The 23,568-nt window shown below is 33.4% G+C and overlaps 1 protein-coding gene and 1 long non-coding RNA gene across 2 annotated transcripts; one reads left to right on the forward strand and one right to left on the reverse strand.

Moving 5' to 3' along the window:
- Positions 1-5,642: 5,642 nt before the first annotated feature.
- LOC112098471 lies at positions 5,643-6,493 on the forward strand. The gene is made up of 4 exons (XR_002905567.1): positions 5,643-5,790; positions 5,869-5,943; positions 6,065-6,132; positions 6,221-6,493. It is a non-coding gene; the product is annotated as an uncharacterized LOC112098471 (long non-coding RNA).
- Positions 6,494-10,501: 4,008 nt separating this feature from the next.
- On the reverse strand, positions 10,502-11,064 carry LOC112097779. Its single transcript, XM_024183356.1, has 2 exons — positions 10,614-11,064; positions 10,502-10,521 (listed from the first exon to the last, which is right to left on the reverse strand). The coding sequence occupies exons 1-2, from the start codon at positions 11,062-11,064 to the stop codon at positions 10,502-10,504; spliced, it is 471 nt and encodes a 156-aa protein (XP_024039124.1).
- Positions 11,065-23,568: the final 12,504 nt, after the last annotated feature.

The following is a 23,568-nucleotide window of genomic DNA, read 5'->3' on the forward strand; positions in this document are numbered from 1 at the left end:
TTTCCTCTATGATTATTTATCAAAATCTCCTTTTTATAGTCATTTGGATTAGAGTATCATCTAATCTAGTATTACACACTATTAAAAGTCTCATTGAGTCGCATTGAATCGTTTGGGTTAGAACAATATCTAATCACACTTTGATTAGAGCGTAAACTAATCATATTAGCTTAGTCCAAGACTAGAACGATATCTAGTATTTACACCTCGTTCTATCAATTAGTATCAGAGCGATTCTCTGCAAATCGCCAGCTTTCTTAGATACTCCATACCCATCCACACTAAATCCTTAAAAAAAATCAAAAAAATAAAACTTTACAAATTTAAAACCCTAGCCGCCACATCAACCTCCACCGCCGCGGCCCACCACCGCCGATCAGCCAGCCAACACCACCACAAACCTCGCTAGCCACTTCCGACCAAGCCGCAGCCATCGCTGCCTCAACTGCCGCCTGAACAGCCGCAAATCACCAACCCAAACCCGCGACTCCACCAAGCAATCCACCACCATTCAGCCACTTTCACCGCCAGTCACCTCCACCAACAAACTCTCCGGCCTCCGTTGACAAAAAACCGACCAACTTCAGCCCTTGATCGCGGCCTGCAGTCACCAGACGAAACGACAACCCACGAGTGCTTCCTACACGCGCCGCCACCAAACCACCTCCTTTTTCCGTCAATTTACACCACCACCATAATCCCTAGCAGTCGACGACCGTAAATCCAGTCGTCCGCCACCGTAAGGTAGCCATAAACTGAAAGGCAATTCAAATCGGATTTCCGCCAATTCAAGTTGCTGAATATAAAAAGGGCTCATATGGAAATTACCTAAAGTTTCAAATATTGTTATTCAGCAACCATTTTTAAGTTACATTAGTTTCTACACAAATTTTATATAAATAATTTATAACTCCCATTATTATTTTTAAAAAAAACTGTAGCAATTGTGGTTATGTCACATGAAAAAAATTCTAATTAAAGAAATTGACATTATAATTTAAGGGATAGTTGCTCTTTTAATCATTAAAATTTAAGTCAATTATCCAGCTTATCCTTGCATTCTTAAAAACTATATACAATACCATTATCTCTGCTTTTGTAGCTATTGAATTCGACTTTCACGACATAAATATTTATTAGCAACAACTTGAAATTCAAAGAAACCTAACATGCAATGTATGGTTTAAAAATAATAACTAAATAGATTTTGATTATTTAATATTAAAATATATTCACATTAATATCATGAGGATATGTGATACTCAAATTTTTTTAAAAAAAATCAAACCCAAATTATATGTATTGTTAATGTGTGTAATTGTCTAATGTTTGGATTTTACTAAGTTAGAACTGCTGTAACTTTAATTCTGTTCAAAAAAATGTGGGTCCCACCACCTATTAAATTTTTTACATTATTTTTGAAAAGACTGTAAATTACATCAGCTGTAACTTAACAACACCCCTAATATTTTAATGTATTTTTATACCTTTACAAAACAATACCAACAAGACAATAATGTATGAAATAAAAAAAATAAATAAATAAAGAACTGATAGCAAAACTAGACTTATCATTAGTTTCTCGTGGTGTGAACTCTTGACAATCCTCCCCTAGGACCCCCTATGTTACATGAATGTAACTTACAATCTTTTCACATGAATAGTGAGTGATGTAAGCCCACTTACTATTCATGTGAGAGGGTTGTAAGTTACTTACATGTAACTCAGCATTAGCCTCCTCCCCTATCCCACCTAAAGCTCTCGCATGGTGTGAACCTTTGACGATTCTCTCGTATCCCTCCAAAAATTTCTCATATTGTGAAAAGCATGTCAATTGCAATGTCGTTTCCCATTAGTCATAGTGGCCGATACGACTAGAATTTTTTGAAACCCCTAAACTTATTTTTCCTTTTGAAAATAAGAAAAAGACACCCGTCTGGAGAAATAATTTTGTAGAGCCTCATATCGTGCATAACAGACAATAAGACTTCTTTTTCTTAATTAAAATATTTTTTAAATTTATTAACAAAAAAATTAACTCTAATAATTTACAATAAATATAAATAGGAGATTAAAATAAATATAATAATATATACATATTAAAATAATTTCAATATCTAAAAATATTTTAATATTTTACAATCTCGTATTCTATTAAACCAAATTATAATAAATAGAGACATAATATTCAAATAAATATATAAAAAATTAAGTTATTTTCAATATCATATAAAATAATTTTAATATTATTAATACATGAGAAATATTATATTAATTGTAAAATCTATTTAACCTAAGGATTTATTTAAAATTTTTATAATAATTACAAATATTTTATAAATACAAATATATTAATTTAAATTTTAAAAATTAATATTGAAATTAATTATTTAAATTATATATATTAGTCTACTGGAAAATTTAAATTATTTAAATCATATTTACATTTCGTAAAAATTTGAAGTCAATTTTTTTTATTACGACCTGTTAAGGGTATTATAGTCAACGGGAATATTGGTATTCTTTATTAAAAATTTTGGATCTGCATGACTCTTTTTCTAAATTTTAATGGTGCCATTTTATTTTTGACAAAAATAAAATTTCATTTAAACAACTAAAATGGTGAATAATACAGTGCTACAGTGGCGTAAGTGGAAGGTAGGAAACAATCAAAATGAACAGTCTAACGTCACAGCAGGCATATAAGGCCAAAGTTTGTTACATCCCAATACAACAAGATTGAAACTTTGCACCTTCTTAAATGAAACAAACTTACTTCAATATTAGCAATAAGTGAGAAAAGCCCTTTTTCAAAAGCAACTTGAGGGTACTGAGTGTTACAACAGATTCAATGAACCATAAGTACTTGTTTGCATTGTAGTATCTCAAAGGCACCAATTTTTTCTAATCCGTTAAGGAAAACAAGAAAAATGAAAGGAAAAGAAAAAGGTTACTTGTGCAGCACAACCTTGACGCCTAGCTACATGGTAAAGAGATTCTCTTTGTGCATTTGAACCAATCAACAATAATGGTGCCTTGACTTCTTGATTAGAGAATTGAAATCATTAATGATGTTTGCTTCATAAAATGGAGGCAGGGATCCGAATCAAAAGTATGGAGATCACCCAAATTTAGGAATGAGGAATGAAAGATTGATTCCCAAGGAAGGTGGTGGGAATCAATCCCCCATTTTCAAGATTGACCACTTTGCCCCTCTCACAAACTATAAAATGTCTATTTTCTCCTCAATTAAAAAATTATTATGATTAATTAATATATGTTTATAATTAATTAATATAATTATTCTAATTAATTTATACATTTTTCATTTATTATTATTATTAAATAATTAATATATTATTGTAATTAATTAATATATTATTATAATTAGTTAATATATTTTAAATTTTTTTATCATCATCATCATTATTATTATTGTTATGAATGATAAAATTTTTTACAATTAATTAGTGTATTAATATATTATTGACAATAATTAATAATAATAATAATAATTTTTGAATAAATAAATATGTATAATTAATTACTGAATTTGAACATTTTGCAATTATTCTATTATTTGGACTTATCGAGAACTTACATGCAGAGTAGCTAGTTTGCGAGCATATATAAGGTTTAATTTGAATGCATGCAGCATTGAGGAGACAACGCAGAAACAAAATTTCCGCTTGCGATCTTTTCATTTCCCTATTTAGAAACAAACAAAACAGAGAAGAAACAGGGGTTCTCTTTTAATTCCCCTGTTTTTCTGTTTGATGATTTTAAAATTTTATGTCTATATATATCAAAAAAAGTTATTCAAAATTATTATCTAATTTTCATACACGTTGATTTATTAAAAATAAATTTAAAAACTGCAATTCTAAACTTATCATTATGCTTTGACCTTGGGGTGGTTTTTCCCTTTTTATTCGTAGGCCAGAACCTTAATGAAGAAAGTTTTCGTCGTTAATTGCTTTTGACCTAGGAGAATTTATTACTTTGCCTTTGATGCGGCTCTTAGATATCCATGCAATTTGTGTCATTTACTTTTGCTTTGGATTCGTTTTGAAATGAGTCCCGATTGGTTCATTGGCAGATAAATGACTCGGTTTTTCTGTTTTATTTTTTATTTTTTTGAAGACGGTTTTTCCGTTACGAAGCTTTTCATGGATGAATTTTTTTTTAAAATTTTATAGATTCTCTGCGAATGCAGTTAGAAGTACCAAGTTTTGTTAGGTAGAAGGGTATTTAAGTATTTTCATTTCATATTTTGACATTTCCTTGACCTTTGAAGTATTGAATCATAGTGTTGGTATTTAAGTAAATCTGCCCACAATGAAGAATAGTTCAGAACAGTTGAGGAAGCATGAGAATACTTGAGGAGAGCCTGATAATAGTTACGGCCGGATATGCACTCTTTCCTCTATATGTGTCTTCAATATAAATGGCTCAAATATATGCGTTATGATCTTTTAATATTTCGCCTCTGATATTGCCCACATTGCTTACTGCAATACATAAAGCACTTCGCTTACCCCAAATCCTGATAGGGAAGTATAAATATATGCTTCCGAAATAGTGCAACTCTCCATAATTATTTAATATGCCTCTCAATGAAGCAATCACCTTCATTTACAACTCTTCGATTATTAATCGGACATGCACGTGTTTCTTTTGTCTCTACAAGTATTCTCAATTAATTTACATAATTTAATATAACAAGTACCTAAGACTAGAAAAATTATCATTGCAATAAAATGAATAAATTGTAACAGTATTGACACAATAATGTCAATAATAAAAACCTTAACAAACCTATAAATTTTAGAATATGGCTCAGAGTGCTACAATAAACCACAATAAATTATTATATGATCTATAATCAATATTTCAATGATAACAGAGCTTCTCTATTTTCAATCCCCTACTTCTCTGTTTAGCGATTGTCAAATTTTATATCTAAAATTTTTCTAATTTTACACTGAAGTTTATTTATTAAAAAAAGGGAGCAGGAGAGAGAGACTCAAAGAGTATTAAAAAATGTAATTTTAAATTTCCACTTCAACATTGTGTGATTTTTATCATTTTTTAAAGTTGGCCGTTTATATTGAATAAAGGGAAATGATATTTGGCCACCCTCAGGCCATAGGGAAGCCAGAAACGACATGCTTAGTGTGCCGTTTTTGGGGCTTTAGATTGGTAGACTAAAAACAAACTTTATCATTAAAATATATTATATTAAAAACAAACTTTACCATTAAAATATATTATATTAAAAGTAGATCTAGAAAATCTGAAAAAGCCAAATTCTTTACTATTCTCTCTCTCCCACTCAGTCACCCGCTCTCCCTCTCACTCTCACCCAGAAGCTCTCTGCCCCTCTCGCCCACGAAGCTCGCTGCACGCCACCCGCGAAGCTCTTGTCACGCCACTCCCATCACTGACCAGTTGTCTCACCGACGATCAGTAATCACGCTGTTCACTATTGGTGTTCAATTTTTTGGTACTTTTTATTGTTGGTGTTTGGATTTTTTGTTGTATTTATACGCTGAAATTACTAAAAATAAGTTATTTGAAATGTAGATTTTTTCTGAATTAAATAGGTTAATACAATTTTTTTTTTCATGATACAGAAATGACGGATTTAGAAAAAAATTGTGAAGTTGAGGATTTGGAAGAATTAGATGACAACAATTTAGGTGGAAACAATAAAGAAAGTGATAATTAAGTCCACCTTGTCAAAGAAAACAATCGAAGGTTGAGAAGAAATATAAAAAGAAAATTAAGGTAAGATTAAAATACTTAGTTAATTATTCTACAGTCAATTTAATTTTAATTTTAATTTCTCTTTTAATGGATTTGCAGAACTTAAACGTAGAAACACCGTTATCTTGTGAGGTCGATACTATAGTCTCAATACAGGAGAGCAACAAGGATTCAGTAAGTTTTGTGTTCTTTGATGTAATACTATTTAATTCTTTTTATTTTTAATGGTCACTAAATATGCCATTGTTGTATTTTTAATGGTCACTAAAAAGTTGCCAGTACATTCTTTATTTAGGCACCTGTGTTCGCATGCCAATACAAGAATGTGATATTTATCCATCGTTTCCTTTTGATTCTTACACTGTAAGTTATAATCCAATTTATATATTTTATGTCTAATTAATTTTTCATTTTTTGGGATTTAATATGGTTCTTATTTTGTGCTAACTAGCAATCTCTATCACTCTCATCGCGTTCATCCTTGTTGCCTTATTCTTCGTCTTGGATACCATGTGGAGGATCTCAACAAGGGAGTTTTCAACATTTACTACTTCAACAAAATGACAATGACAAAGAAGTTTGAAGCGGACATAACGAATTAATCATTGACTTAGTCTTTTGTTATATAATTTTAGTTGTGGTTTGTGTATTAGTTGGTTGGATGATATTATTCTAATGCTCAATGATCGATGGAGTCATGTCATCTTACCTTATTCTTAATTGATTGTGGAAACATTTTGAACGTTTTTTGTCTATATATTCACAGGTTGAGTATGTCAATATTTTAGGACAGATTTTGACAAATCTTTCTTTTATTTTGTAACCTAAGAATGATGCATGCAGGTTCGTAAACTGAAGAATTGTTCCAAAGCAAAAATGAAGGTGAAATTTTTGTGAAAATAGTATTTTATGACGTAAATGAAACCTTTATGACAACAGGAGTAGTTCAAGCAACGTGAATGGCTTAGAAATGCCAAATTAACAAAAACCCAAAAAATATCAAGTACAATTATTCACTTAAACAAATTGCATAACGAAATTGCCATTCCTAAAATACACAACACAATGGAAAGAATAATTCAAAAATTCCAACAATCATTCTTAACTTCATCGGTTTGTACACTCTTATCACATGTTTCCACGTTAGTCTTCCTAGCTTCTAGCGTAATTGAAGTAGGGAATTGGGTGTTCATATATGCCAGGCTGACGTGCCTCAAATACAACGTAATAGGTATAACGAGCCTTTAGGTTTCTACATATATTCGATAAAAATCAAATACAAATGTTGAAGTGTAAGTTGTGTAACTGATTTCCAGAGAGTTATAAGGCATGTCAGCTCGTGGTTGTAATAGCATATGACATGTAGGTTGTAGTGATTCGAAACCATTTGACAGTGTTAACTGGTCATCCATTTATAGAAAAGTAAAGCACGTGATCGTCACATGCTTTCACTTATCAACACGACTTGCTGAGTTGCCATTTTGGAGCCTTCATCAAACGTGAAACAAACACGTGTCTCAGGGGCTGTTATATTCTGTTACAAGGGCGGGAAAATTCTGGGTTTTAGTTACAGAGGACAGCTGACTGGTGGTGGGGTCTCTTAAGCGTGTATATATAGCCTTAAGAGAAAAGAGATTAGTGTGTGTGATGCTTGTAACTTCATCTGTAAACTCGTATCTTGTTCCTGGTGATTGAATAAAGATTGTTGCTCTGTTCTTCAGTGGATGTAGGCCATCTCCAGGCTGAACCACTTTAATTATGTTTCTCTTTGATTGCTGGTTTTTGTTAGATTTATTTCTCACATTATGTGGACTGGCATAAATCATTCTAATTATTTTCTATATTTTACCGAATTAATACGTGACTAATGTCAAATATTATTGAGCAATTTTGACAGACTCATTTAATAAGTGATCAAATATTATGTTAATGAGTCTATTTTGACATACCCTATACAGTAGTATATTATGGACAAGTATATCCTTAATTGTGTTATTTTAGCCCATAATGGGATGAGCAATTTTGTACTAACACATGAGGGGTCCCTGTGCTCAACCGCTGTATTTGAGTAACTTCAGCCCATTGGGAGTTAACTGTTGGAAAAATCAGTGGCATGTGTGCAGTGCACCTCTCTCTCCCTCCTCTCCCGTGTGTGTGTTTGTGTGTACAGTAACTTAGAGAAGCAAAGCCAATTCGTGAGTTGAAGCAAGGGAAACTGAATTCAGAAGCTAGATCAAGCAAGTAGCAACTCTCTTGAGGCTCCATAACAAGCTTTCAAGGTCGGATTCATGGGAGATCACGGTAATTTCGAAATTCCCTAAACTATGTGTTTAATTTGGAAATGCACGATTAAGGGCATAAAATTTGTTTTTGTTTCATCAATTGGTATCAGAGCCCATGGTTATGCATTTCCTTGTAAACCATAGTTGATTTTTTGGTGAAATCTCACTCATGGAATTTTTCCTTTAATTTCGGATTTTTCAGATTTTTTGAATTTGAGCATATTTGATCAAATCGTTGTTAAATAATGCATGAGTGATGATTTTGGAGCAAAGATATAATTTTTCCGTGATTTTTGGTGGCCAAAATCGGAATGGTATGAATGAGGTTACTGTAAATTCACTGTAGCAACACTGTTGAGACATCCCGAGGTTGAAGATGACATGGTGGGATAATTTCGTTTGGATCCCTCATGTATAAGTGGAAGGATGCCCATGCACGAATAAGGGCATGGACATCCTTTTGTTATTGTTTCAAAATTCCCACTGACTCAGCATATATATGTGGATTCAAATAATCCCATATGCGTCACATGCTCCTTAAATACTTTTGGAGCTAAAGCTTTAGTCAGTGGATCGGCTAACATGAGTTCTGTAGGGATATACTCTACTGATACACAAGATAGAGCAATTTTCTCTCTCACAAACAAGTATTTAATATCAATATGCTTAGAACGTGAGGAACTCCTGTGTTGTGAGAAAAAGAAACAGCCGCAGAATTATCACAGTATATTTTTAATGGTCTCGGTACGGCCAATATACAATCTAGCCCTATGATAAAATTCTGCATCCATAAAGCATGACGTGTAGCCTCAAAACATGCTACATATTCTGCTTCCATTGTTGAAGAAGCTATGAGTGTCTGCTTGACACTTTTCCATGATATAGCTCCTTCTGCCATCATAAAGATGTAACATGATGTGGATTTCTTGTCTTCCAAGCACCCTGCAAAATCAACATCAGAATATCCAACTATATTCAAATAGTCAGATTGCTGATATGTCAATACAAAATCTTTAGTGGCTTGCAAATATCCGAGTACTTTCTTTGCAGCCTTCCAGTGTTTAAATCCAAGATTGCTCAGGTATCTACCAAGTACTCCCACTGGAAAAACAATACCAGGGCGAGTACAGACTTGAGCATACATCAGGCTACCCACAACGGATGCATACGGGACTGTTGACTCCTCTGAGTTGCTACTTGCTTGATCTAGCTTCTGAATTCAGTTTCCCTTACTTCAGCTCACAGATCGACTTTGCTTCTCTAAGTTACTGTACACACAAACACACACACGGGAGAGAAGAGGGAGAGAGAGGTGCACTGCACACATGCCACTGATTTTTCCAACAGTTAACTCCCAATGGGCTGAAGTTACTTAAATACAGCGGTTGAGCGCATGGACCCCTCATGTGTTAGTACAAAATTGCCCATCCCATTATGGGCTAAAATAACACAATTCAGGATATACTTGTCCATAATATACTACTGTATAGGGTATGTCAAAATATACTCATTAACATAATATTTGATCACTTAATAAATGAGTCTGTCAAAATTGCTCAATAATATTTGACATTAGTCACGTATTAATTTGGTAAAATATAGAAAATAATTAGAATGATTTATGCCAGTCCACATAATGTGAGAAATAATCTAACAATCTCCCACTTGGACGACAGAAATCACTCTAATGATAAGTTTAAAATAAAATAATATTTTGAAAACAACCGAATTAATCAATATGTGACTATAGCAAAAGGTCAAATACAAGCAATCACCCAAAACATAAATAAGTCCAAAATGTGCCATAAATATCAAATCATATGTGCACCGACAGGATGCTCCATATAACATCTCCATCCTCTGTATAGAAATGTGACCTAACCGTTTATGCCACAACATAGAGGAATTTTCATCAATCCTGGCACGATTAGAGCTAACAACATGCATAACATGAGCATTGGATGAAGATTCAACAGCACGAGAACATACATCAATCATATATAAGCCATCATATAGAGTGCCAGAACCAACTAACTCTGAATTGCGGAATAAGTAAACTTTTCTGTCACCAAAATGAAAAGTATAGCCACATCTATCCAAAATAGATACAGATATCAAGTTTCTTCTAATAGAAAGAATATAAACTGTATCTAATAAATCCAAAACATGGCCCTGTGGCTATATGTAAGCTGACAGCTCCTATGCTTTCAACTTTGGCTGTTACTCCATTGCCCATGTGAACTATCAACTCCCCTTCATTGGGCTCCCTCCTGCTTCTGAATTCCTGTAAGGAATTCGTTATATTAATGGTTGCACCAGTATCCAACCACCAAGTATCAGAAGGAACATCAATTAGATTAGATTCAAAGCCTACAAAGGCTACATGAATACCTTTCTTTTCCAACCATGCTTTGAATCCTCTGCAATCAGCTCTTTTGTGCCCAGGTTTCTTACAAAAGTGGCACTTTCCCTTAAAGCTCTCAGAAGGGGAACCAGAAGTGGTAGAAGATTGACCACGTGAAAATTTCTTTCCAAACTTTTTTTTCTTGAAAAACTTATTACTGTTCTTTGAAGAGCCTTTCTTCACACTCCCACTCTCTTGAGCAGTTGTCAGCATGACAGTGTGAGATTTCCCCTTCTTCAATGATTCCTCTTCTTGAACCACATAAGCAGTCAACTCAGTGATATTCCAAGTATCTCTCTGAGGATTGTATTGGCTTCTCAAATTGCCAAATTGTGGTGGAAGAGGTTCAAGAATTTGGAAGACCAGGTAGTCATCATGCAGATTGACATCCATGTCCTTTAGCTTCTTATAGTAACTGGTCATCTTAAGGATGTGCTCTCTGACCCCAGAAACACCATCATACTGAGTATTAGCAAGCAGCCTCAGATAGTTACCCTTTTCTGCCTTATCTACCTTCTTAAAAGTTCTTTCAACAGCTGCCAAGTAATATTTGGCCTTGTCACATGCAGGGATGCTATCTCTCGTTGTTCTATCAATGGTGTATTTCATTGTATCCAGACAGTGTCTATTGGATTCATCCCAAGCTGCCCACTCTGCTTTTTCAGCAGCAGTGCTCGTATCCGTGAGCTTGGCTGGTTCATCAACTCTTAATGCCAAGTCTCTATTCGATGTAGACAGATAAAATAAAATGGACTCACGCCAGTCCTCAAAATTTGTCCCAGTTAAATTCTTGAGGGAGGCTACTTGGAGAAATGAGAGAATATCAAGAGCTGAGTCTGATCGTGCCATTTATTTTGAGAATGATCACAATGGTGTGGGTTTTGAGCCTCGCAGTCTCACATTAAGAGAAGAACGTGTGGTTTTGCCTATTCCATCTTTTCCGACTTCTGCGATGGGATTACCACATATTGATGATTCTTCTGTTGATCCTGAACTTCATCATGATATGGAGCCTATGACTGTAGAGGATGATGGTACTGATGTGCAATTGAGGAGATCAGAGAGGATCAGGAGACCTGCAATTTTCGATGATTATGTTGTTTACTTGCAGGAGCATGATTTTGATGCTGACTCTTCATTTGATCATATTACCTTTCAAGAGGCCATCAGTTGTTCAGAATCCTCATCTTGGCTACATGCGATGCATGATGAGATGGCATCTATGTATCATAATGGGGTTTAAGATTTAGTTGAGTTACTAGATGGATGCAGACCAATTGGTTGCAAATGGGTTTTCAAAACCAAGAGAGATGCCAGAGGTCAGGTAGAGAGGTACAAGGCCAGACTTGTGGCTAAGGGTTTCAGTCAAAGAGAAGGCATTGATTACACTGAAACATACTCTCCTGTTTCTACCAAAGACTCTTTTCGTATTATCATGGCATTGGTAGCTCATTTCAATTTATATTGCTTCAGATGGATGTGAAGACAGTTTTTCTCAATGGGAGCTTGTCTGAAGATGTGTACATGGTGCAACCTGATGGTTTTGTTGAGACTGGTAGAGAAAACATGGTGTGTAAGCTTAAAAGGTCCATTTATGGACTTAAACAGGCATCCAGACAGTGGTATTTGAAATTTCACGATATTGTCACCTCTTATGGGTTCCAGGAGAATGTTGTTGATCAGTGTATATACTTGAGAGTCAGTGGGAGCAAGTATATCATTTTGGTGCTTTATGTGGATGATATCTTGCTCGCTGCTAATGACACTAACGTTTTACTTGAGACAAAACAAATGTTGTCTTACAGTTTTGATATGAAGGATCTTGGTGAAGCCCATTATGTATTAGGGATAGAGATTCTTCGTGACAGATCTAGAGGAATTCTAGGTTTGTCTTAAAAGACTTACATTGATTGCATTTTGAAAAGGTTCATTTTGCAGTCTTGTGCTCCTGGGAAAGCTCCAACTTTGAAAGGTGACAAAATTTCCAAGTCTATGTGTCCCGATAATGATGTAGACAAAGCTATGATGCAAATAGTCTCGTATGCGTCCGTTGTGGGTAGCCTGTTGTGGACATGAGGACGAACACTGTTGAGACATCCCGAGGTTGAAGATGACATGGTGAGATAATTTTGTTTGGATTATTCTTAAATTTAAAATTCTGAAAAATCGCCAAAATTTAAAGAATTTTGGACTAAACTGTAGAATTTTCAGAATTATGCTTACTGTTTTAAATATTAAAACTTTTGGCCCAAAGTGTAAATAAAATAAAATAAAATATTGGGCCATAATATAATTTACTAAAATTTAAGGGACCAACTGATCTTTTACAAAGTTGACCCTTGGTCAAGGACCATTTCGAAAAGTTTACAAATATTTTGGGCCATAGTGACATTTCGCAAAGTTTAGAGATCCAAACAAAATTATCCTACCATGTCATCTTCAACCTCGGGATGTCTCAACAGTGTTGCTATAATGAATTTACAGTAACCTCATTCATACCATCCCGATTTTGGCCACCAAAAATCACGGAAAAACTATATCTTTGCTCCAAAATCATCACTCATGTATTATTTAACAACAATTTGATCAAATATGCCCAAATTCGAAAAATTCAAAAAATCCGAAATTAAAAGAAAAATTCCATGAGTGAGGTTTCACCAAAAAATCAACTATGGTTTACAAGGAAATGCATAATCATAGGCTCTGATACCAATTGATGAAACAAAAACAAATTTTATGCCCTTAATCGTGCATTTCCAAATTAAACACATAGTTTAGGAAATTTCGAAATTACCGTGATCTCCCATGAATCCAACCTTGAAAGCTTGTTATGGAGCCTCAAGAGAGTTGCTACTTGCTTGATCTAGCTTCTGAATTCAGTTTCCATTGCTTCAGCTCACGGATCGGCTTTGCTTCTCTAAGTTACTGTACACACAAACACACACACGGGAGTTAACTCTCAATGGGCTGAAGTTACTTAAATACAGCGGTTGAGCGCAGGGACCCCTCATGTGTTAGTACAAAATTGACAATAAAATCTAGAACTCCTCGAGCCTATACAATAGCCAATAAAATGACCACTAATGGTTTTCGGATCAAGTTTCCTTGATTGTGGATTATAGGGCCTCACTTCTGCTTTGCATCCCCAGACATGGAAATGATGAAGACTAGGTCTCTTCCCTGACCACAACTCATAAGGAGTTTTGGGCACCGATTTACTAGGTACCTGATTCAAAATGTAAGCTGCAGTTCTTAAGACTTCACCCCACAGAAAATCTGGTAAGGTGGAGTTACACAGCATACACCGCATCATGTCAAGAAGGGTACGATTTCTCCTTTCTGCAATTCCATTCTGTTCAAGAGTTCCAGGCATTGTATACTGGGCTTCTATTCCACATTCTTGAAGAAAACGAGCAAAAGGTCCAGGATTACGCCCAGTTTCATCATATCGCCCATAGTACTCACCACCTCTGTCTGATCTTACTGCTTTAATTTTCTTGCCATTTTGGAGCTCAACATTAGCCTTAAAGGCTTGAAACACAGATAAAGATTCAGACTTTTCAACAAGAAGTTCAACATGACCATAACGAGAAAAGTCATCGATGAACGTGATGAAGTACTTATAACCTCCAATAGCAATAGGAGTAAATGGCCCACAAATGTCTGTATGTACCAACTCCAGCACCTGTTGACTTCTTTGAGTTCTCTCTTTTTGAATCCACTCATATATACTTGATAATCCTTTTGTTATTGCTTCCTCAGCTCATTCTCTCAAACAGTTTTAGCTTCATTTCTGTTTCTTTTACGATTGCTTAAGTGTTTCTTTATCAAGTATCAGAGTGTTTAGATAAATCTTGGGAAGTCTTGGTTGATTAATTTCGATCAAGGTCTAACAACAAATTAGCAACATAAAGAGAAAAAGAACAGGATGGATTCTATTTTTCTATTATATGACTTGTGTATTGATCATCCTAAACTTAATAGAAATTAATTAGAACAACCCAAAAAATAGTTAGACTACCAGCATAAGCTTAACAAAGATCGAAAAGCAAACCCTTTAGCTAGCTTAAATAAAAATTTTCTATTTAATTTCTCAGCTACCAAACAATAATTCCCAGATATGTCTATCAATTAAACATGCATGCATGCAGGCCCCAAAATAAATTTAAACACATAATGGTGCTTGCTAGACCCTGGAAATATAACACTTTAAAATTATGACAAACCATGGAACAAAAGCAAAAGAGTTCGTCAGATTAGCATATAATAATTAAAAAAAAATCCCACATAGACATACTTCATCAAATCCCATAGATTTAATAAATAAAAGAACAAACAAAATCTACATTTCAGATCCAGAAAAAAATCAAAAACTGAACACCAATAGTACCAAATCTCGCTAGTCGTCGACGTGAGACAACCGGTCGGTGATGGGCGTGGCGTGACACAGAGCTTCATGGGCGTGGCGTGCAACGAGCTTCGTGGGTGAGAGGGGCAGAGACCAGAGAGCTTCTGGGCCTGAGTGCCAGAGAGAGAGCGGGTGACTGAGTGAGAGAAAGAGAGTAGTAAAGAATTTAGCTTTTTTAGATTTTCTAGATCTACTTTTAATATAATATATTTTAATGGTAAAGTTTGTTTTTAATATAATATATTTTAATAATAAAGTTTGTTTTTAGTCTACAAATCTAAAGCTCCAAAAACGGCACATTAAGCATGTCGTTTCTGGCTTCCCTATGGCCTGAGGGTGGCCAAATATCATTTCCCTTGAATAAATAAATAATGAATAGACGTTTGGACCACTTCTTTTCTGTTATAATAAAACATGAGATGTCTTCTCTTAATGTCTTCGTCACAAAAGAACATGTTTATGTCATCTTAGGCTTAAATGGGGTAAGTAAATTAAGATCAAGGACACGTTTATTTAAGCACTAAAGTCGCTAAATAAAAGAAAGGCTCGTATAAAAATCACTTGAAGCACCAAATATTATTATTCAGCTACTTTTATATTACTTTAGTTTCTACGCAAATTTATATAAATAATTTATAACTCCCATCATTATTAAAAAAAAGAAAAAACTGTAGCAATTGTGGTTATATCACGTGAAAAAACTAAAAAATTTGACATTATGATTTAGGGATAGTTGATGTTCTAATCATTACAATTTAAGTTAATTAACCAGCTTATCCTTGTATTCTTAGAAACTATATATAGCACCATTATCGCAGCTTTTGTAGCTATTAGATTCGACTTTCAAAACATAAATATTTATTAGCTACAACTTAAAATTTAAAAAAATCTAACATGTAATGTGTGAAATATAAAACGCAATTAAATAGATTTTGATTGTTTAATATTAAAATACGTTCACATAAATATCTTAAGTGTAGGTGATACTCAAATAGTTTTTCAAAAATCAAACCCAAACTCAATGCATTATCAATATGTATTATTGCCTAATATTTTATTATTACTATATGTTTACCATCATAAAACAATAACATATGAATATTAAGTAAATAAACAGAGAATCAACAATGAAATTAGGTCTATCATTAGTTTTCCGTAGTGTGATCTTTTGACAATCTTCCCATATCACACCAAAAACTCTCACGCGACGTGAACTTTTGACAATTCTCCCATATCCCACTAAAAATTTACCATGTTACGAAAGGTAATGTCAATTGCAATGTCATTTCCATTAGTCATAACGGCAGTTCAATTTATCCTAATTATTTCAAAATTTACCCTTGTTAAAAATATAAAAAATATTTTTTATCATTTTTTTCTCTCACAAGCTCATGAAATTCTCCTCTTCTATATCACTTTCTTGAAAGTTAATCCTTAAAAAAAATTCTCAAATTGAAATTTTCGAGTTGAAGGAACAACGTTAGCATTGTAGTGAGAGTTTGGCAAAGAAGAGATCCAAGCTCCCTGCTGCTTCAAAACCATATATCTACTGCGGCGGCTTAGATACAAATCAAGGGGTTAATTTTGCAAAACTAAGCATTGTCAGGGCTGAATACTTTTTGTAGGATGAGATAATTTTGAGTGCTCCACTTTGAGGACGCCTATTTTGATTTTGATGGCATGTAACAGATTCAGCAATTAGACATTTTGTTATTTGAATTGTTGAATAATGAACTTATTTCTTTCATTGGTTATTCTTGTGGTTCCTTTTATAAAAAAAATAAAATTCATGCGTTGCAGTTAGTCTCTGATTAATGGTGATCAAGATGTGATGTGATGGCAGTGATGGTGGTGATGAAAATAGATGTTTGAGTGAAGATGATGCTAGATAAAGACAGAAAGCATATGGGGCAGAAAAAAAAATTATTTTTATCTTTTTTTAAAAAAAATTTCTAACTAAGGTAATTTAAAACAATGAATTAATTTAAGATATGGGAGCACAATGAGATAAAACGAGAGGGTTAAATATCATTGCTCTTTTATCTACGTTTTGTCTCTTTATAATTTTTTAAAAAATATTATTTTTCTTTAAGTTTCAACCTTAGAATTTCATGGGTTAGCGTCTCATATTTAAGGAAAAATGTTATAGTATTCAATAAAGGTAGGGTCCTATGTCACCTAAACAAGATTTTGCAATTATTAAATATATCAATTAAAGAATCACTCTATCACTCAAAGCAAGTTGGTTACAGTAGCAGCTTTGACTTTCACCGACCGGGCTGGGTTATCTGCCGGTTAACAGAGCTACTTACAATCCTTCTAATTTGATCAAAATGGGGATTTAGAGAGTGTCTAATGACACATTGCAAATCTTTTAAACAAGTCTGAGTGTTCTGGTCCTTTTCTCTAGTATTGGAAGGTTTAGTGTTCGTTGCTCTTTATTGTTAATTTAGTAGCTTGTGCTCTGTTTTGTTGTATGCATTTTCTGCAACGGTCATTTTGCTATGATTAATCTTGCTTCTTTGATCCAATCTTGATTACTTGTGTGATTTCTTGATTAAAGGGTGTTGATTGATCATCTAGCAATTATTATTATCATCATCATCATCATCATCATGCTCTTCCAAAACAGAAAAAATAAAATAAAAAGGAAAGGAGAAAAGATTGAGTCTACAATCCAAAAGAAGATAAAATAAGCTTAATAGGAAATAGAAGGAAAATTTACAAGAATAGTCTTAAAACTTTTATAATTTTTTAATTTAACCCACTTAATTTTTTTTATTATAACTAGCCAAACACCTTATTTTTAAATTAAATTACCTTCATCACTTTCATCAAATTTACAAATGCATGCCACTCTATAAAATCTAATACAACTATAATGCTCTCGACCCTAAACAACTTAACATGGGCTAATCAAGCCTTTAAAGCTTTGAACATGGCTGCCTCAAGGTTATTCTAATAACACAAAACATAAGCAAAGAAATATCGATGCACGAATTGAAAGAGAACATTTTACCAAATGAATGGACAGTCTCGTAACTAAGGTTTACCCTCTTCTATGTTAAATTCTAATACACAAATTCGCCGAAAAAAGTAAATTCTAAATTATTTAACATAGAAGAATATCTAGTAAAATTATAATACTTGAAATAACGAAAACAACAAAAATGATAGTGAAATGTTCTAGAATGAAAGATAAAAACTCAGGGGGGAAAAAATCTGAAAAATAATAAAATAATTCATGGTTCCAAAGGCCCAAAACAAATCCTTTGCCTTCGCCTTTAATTCGGTATAGTTCTTTTGCTTTGTCTTAACATTTTATAATTTACACCCCCCGTAAATTAAAAATGAAGCCATATAATCTTGTTTTGCGACAAATTTACATATCCATATAGGATAGATTAATTAGCTAATGAAATGAATTAATAAAAGAAATAAAGAAACATATGAAGAAAGAAAGAATAGAATCTTGCAGAGAGAAGAAGAACTTCGGCTTCTTCTTGTTCACTTCATTTTTCTCTATACTACAAAACCTAGGTAATGCTCATGTTTATATAAAACCATGCGGTGAAAGGTGTCATTTTCATTTGTTTATAAATGTGGAATCCATATCTTCGGATTCTACAATATTTGCAACACTCTCCCTTGGATTCACAATTTCTTTAAATATAATTTTATACTGTAAAGATTTAAACTTTTACATTTGCACTACTAGCCATTGGATAGATGAATGTTAGCTTGAAACTAAGGTATTGAAGAAAAATGGCCTCAAAGTTTCGTGGTAAATCCAACGACAAACATACATACACATGTTGCCATATTGACACACAACATTGATAATAGAAGCGCAACCCAATGCAATGAAGCAAATGATTTCAACAACTGAATGAGTGAAAAATGTGAAGACCAATGAGACTGCAGAAAGAGATCCAGAAATAATAGTAATAAGGCCCTAGAGTTGCGAAGGATTTGCTTGATTCCGTTGAGATTTCTGATCAGCTACAAATGCAATATAGTGGATGATTATAGTTGTAAGAAACGCGCACAAACTTACTCTATGAGTCTCCATCAACAGCTTTGTCGTGCCCTGCAGATTTGCACCCACAACAACAACAATAGTCAAGATTAGATATTTGGAAATTTTTAGTACGGAATTGAGGAAATGAAATTGCCATCACTGCAAAACCATCAATATGGGTATTTGGAGAGGTTAGCAGAATCAGCAGTAAAGAGAGGGAAAGGGATGTTATAAGCTAAGGGTTATTTGTTTGGGTTCAAAATTGGGGGAATGAAAAATTATGATCACTGCAAAACCAACAAAATTTATTTATGCCGTCCACATTTCCCTCTGGAACAATGGTGAACCATGTTTGTTAAAGTCAGAAGCTTGTTTTGTGTTCTGTTGGGTGCATTTTCTGGAATTGATCAGTTGGTGTGTTTAATCTTGATTAATTTTTTGTGCTATTTCTTGATTAAAGGGTGTTGATTTATCTTCTATCCATCATCCAGGGGCGTATCTCAATCTGATATTGCTTCATATTAATATCATTATAATAACTAAATAATATTATTCATCATGCTCTGGAGAAACAGAGCAGGAACAACAACAGCAACATAAACCACAGCAGCATACAAACCTATTTTATATTAGTGGGCTGAATTAAAAGGAAAGGAGGAAATTATTAATTCTACAAAACCCAAAAGTAGAGAAAATGAGCTTACTGGACTTAAAAAGGCCACGATCTTTGGAAATTTAACTTAACTTTTTTTGAAAAAATTAAAAAAAAAATTTTACATAAATCAAAATTATTTATTAATGCATGGTCTTTGTTACACTATTCTAACAAGGCACCCTCAAGTTCAAGCCTTTACTCTTAAGCTAGATCACAAATTCACAATATGCTCATAAAGTTATGATCTTTGTTATGGAAAAATGAAACTAAGAATGTAATTCAGCTTCGTTCGTTCAAGACCAGCTCCGAAAAACAATTCAAAACAGACCTATTAAACAAACCAAAGTGAAAAAAGTGAAAAAAAATGCAAAGGAAAGTTTACGTACCTTGAGGGATTAACGTGCTGTTGAATGCGAAGATGCATCCTCCTCCAGTCCTCCTCCACTTAAAATTATTTCTACTTTTAAGGACCAAAAGATTGAACTCACTTAAGGCGGGCTAAGTCATGTTTGGCAATTAGCGCTAGCTATTTAATCCAAATTTAATCATGAGTTTAGGGTATAATCCTTTTTACTTGTCTTGCCTTTTTATTTAATTTAATATATATTCTTAATTAAATTTAAAAAATTAATTGCCTAATTTATTTAAACTAGAATTTTATCTTATATTAAATATCAAAATTTATTCATGAACTTATTTTAACATGTATTTTATTTAAGATTACTATCAAAATTTTGTTTCAATGATACATTAAATCAGTTCTGACTGTTAAAAACAAAAATTATTCAGTTATTGATTTACAATAATATTGAATATTAAATATTAAATTCAACAATTAGTAGTATAATTTCAAGACACTTATGATACTCTATGTAAATAGTTAATTTAGTTTTATAAAATTAAGTTTAACATAATCATGAATAACTATGACAAACAAAAGAAAATATTATTTATTATTCAGTCTGATATGATCTAATCCAAGAAACCAATAAAGTTGACTCATAATTTTTATTTTTATGTTTGATCGCTATTTATGTTATTGATTCAATAGTTAAAGAAATAACGAGAAGAGAAAAGCTTTCAAGTAATTCTTTAAAGGCTTGATAATTAACTTGATAATTAACTGAAGAGTAAATGAGAATTTATCTTTCTAATTTTACCTCTTCTCCAGTTGCACAGATAATTAAATGTAGTAAAATTTTCCGCACGGGACGTCCGTGCAACATCGAAAAAAGAAAAATAAAAAGGAGGCTACAGCGAAATTAAATAATTTTTTACATCAAAGTCAAATAACCCTTTATAACTACATATGCAACGAATGCTAACTGATTTGGGCCAGCAGGTTTGGGCTCGTCCCCAGCCTTTCTGTTTGGGCCTAATACTGCAGTCTTAGATCACTCCAACGATCAAGAATGATCCAATTTGCATGCAATTGCAACACCAAGGTTGGTAAAACGACAACAACATTTTGCACAAATTTGAAAGAAGACGGATGAATTGTTTACAAACAAACGACGAACTAGCGAGCCCTCCACAAGACAAACGACATTGTGCCTCGGCCTCAAATTTGAGATAACAATTCAACATATAAACTCAAATATATATTTCATGGTCCCCGTTAAACCGGTGCCTGTGGCCGCCCTGTCGAAGAGATGTTGTCATCACTATCTCGATACCAATTCAAGATGCTTAAGAAAATTGGCTTCAAGATTTTTTGATAAAGCCAATGACAAGCATCCATAAAAAATCTCCCATACTGATGTACAGTAATGATAATAGCAGCGCTAATCCAGAAAATGTATAAAATGGTATCACCAATTGAGTGTGGAACAAATGTGGAGATCAATGAGACAGCAGAAAGAGATCCAAAGATAACGATAATAAGGCCCCAAAATTGTGAGGAATTTGCTTGATTACGTTGACATTTGTAATCAGCTGCAAGTGCAATACAATAGAAATTTGTGGCGAGCAGAAAAGTACACAAGCTTACTTTATGGGTCTCGATCAATGGCTTAGTTGTCCCTTGCACATTCACACCCACAATTGTGACAAGAGTTGGAATGAGATATCCGAAAATTTTATTGTATGAAATTGAGGATGCATATTTTTCACCGCTGTAAAAAATCATCAATACACATCCATAATTGTTAGCAAAGGCAAAATACCAATAAGAGAGGAAACTAGGAAGTAAAGATGTGTAATTAAATTAAAGAGTTATTTAATTGTTCGGTAAACTTCATTTGGGCCACTATTTATTCCTTTGTTAACATGAAATTACTCCCAAAATTTTTTAAAATAGTCAATGTTTATGATGATAGTAATACTAAAGCAATTAACAAAAAGGATATTAAAAAAGAAGAGAAGACGAAATGGCAAGGGACTTTTGGTCAGCTTGTGAGTGGGGATTGAGTTTGTTTTTAATTTTAATTTTTTTAAAACAACTTTAATATTTTTTTAAATTTTAAAAAAGGAGAAATTAAAACTGTAGTAAATTAAAGTTTACCTTGAAGAATTGAAGTGATGATGATGATGAAGATGGAAGTGGCAACTTTGTATCATATGGATATCGTAACGCAACTCTTCAAGTTCCTCCATGAAATGATGAAGAGCTAGCTGGCTGCTTATTCGTTTCTTCCTTAGGTGCACGAGTCTTTTAAAAGTGCAATTTTATCTGGCTCACACTAGCACATTTGGGCGTACATTAGCAGATTAACCGACTGATCGCTGGCGTCTGTTAGCAAAATGGGGACCCACGGTATACATTAGCAAATTAACCGACCCATCATAGGCCTACATTAGCAAACATACAGACACGAATATATTAGCAAGTCAACCGAACGGACATTCAATTGGCTTACCAATGGGGCGTATACCAGCACGTTTAGGCGTACACTAGCATATTAACCGACCGATCACCAACGCTTATTAGCAAAAAAGGGACCCACGGCGTACATTAGTAGACAAACCGACCCATAATAGGCCTAAATTAGCAAATATACGGACACAAGGATTTTAGCAAGTCAACCGACGGACATTGATTTTTGTATTACCTCTTGCAAAAGTCTATCATGGACAATTAACGCCAAGGTCACGAATAAAATAATGAAAGTAGAAAAAGAAAAAAGGAAAAAAGAGAGAAAAACACTTGGCTTTAATACAATGGAACAATGACAATTATTCGTATTAAAATATTTTGAATGATTTATTAAGGTAATTATTTTTTTAGTTTCTATATTTTAGATTAAACGTCGGTTTAGTTTTCAAAATGTCCCAAAATAGTCCTATTGTGTTATGTTACAATTAAAATTAATATATACATTTTTTTAAAAAAATAATGATTAAATAAGCGTTTGTCTAATTAACTACTTTGAGTCTAATAATCAATCAAGATAATAAAATTATTGCAAGAAATAATGAGTAGAGACTGATGAATTTTCCGAATTATGTAAACAAGGAATTTAGTGAAAGATGGAGAAATAGTTTCTTGGATCAACCATCTTTCATAATTTTAGCAATTTAAGATATGCTCGCACATTTTTCCGGTTCCATTACTTCAATTCTAATGTTTTTCAGCATCCTCGCTTCACATTACACAGAAGAAGATTTTCTTTTACGCTTATTAAGGAAGTTAATTGTATATTGGCCTCATCACCCTTTCTCTTTTCTGGTGCAAGCATGATGGTAGCCTTTGTGGCAAGGCCATTTTCACATCTCTTTCTCATCGTTGCTGTACCTTAAATCTGTTCTTGAGTTTTTTGCTTTTTCTAATTTCTATTCTTTAGATTATTTCGGCTTGTTATCTCAATATATTTCGTTTATCTTCACTTTGATTCTTACAGCTCCATTGTGTAGTTAAGGGTGTGTTTGGTAATTTTCTTTTTTCAATTGGATGTTGCATATTAGCTAGAATTAAAAACATTTGACAGGACTGGTTTACCCGACATGAACACGATTCAAATAAATAGATTTGGGTCATAAAAATTGACACAATTTTTTCGTGTTACGTTAAGATTCAACTTTCCGACCCAT

This window comes from Citrus clementina, unplaced genomic scaffold (assembly GCF_000493195.1).
Source record: "Citrus clementina cultivar Clemenules unplaced genomic scaffold, Citrus_clementina_v1.0 scaffold_5, whole genome shotgun sequence".
Taxonomy (NCBI): Eukaryota; Viridiplantae; Streptophyta; class Magnoliopsida; order Sapindales; family Rutaceae; genus Citrus; species Citrus x clementina.

Excerpts from the sequence above, each read along its gene's own strand:
- LOC112097779 (XM_024183356.1), bottom strand. The coding sequence starts at position 11,064 with ATGAAATACACCATTGATAGAACAACGAGAGATAGCATCCCTGCATGT. Across the intron at positions 10,522-10,613 it reads GAAAGGCTCTTCAAAGAACA|GGAAAGTGCCACTTTTGTAA; the intron begins GTAATAAGTTTT and ends GAGAGCTTTAAG.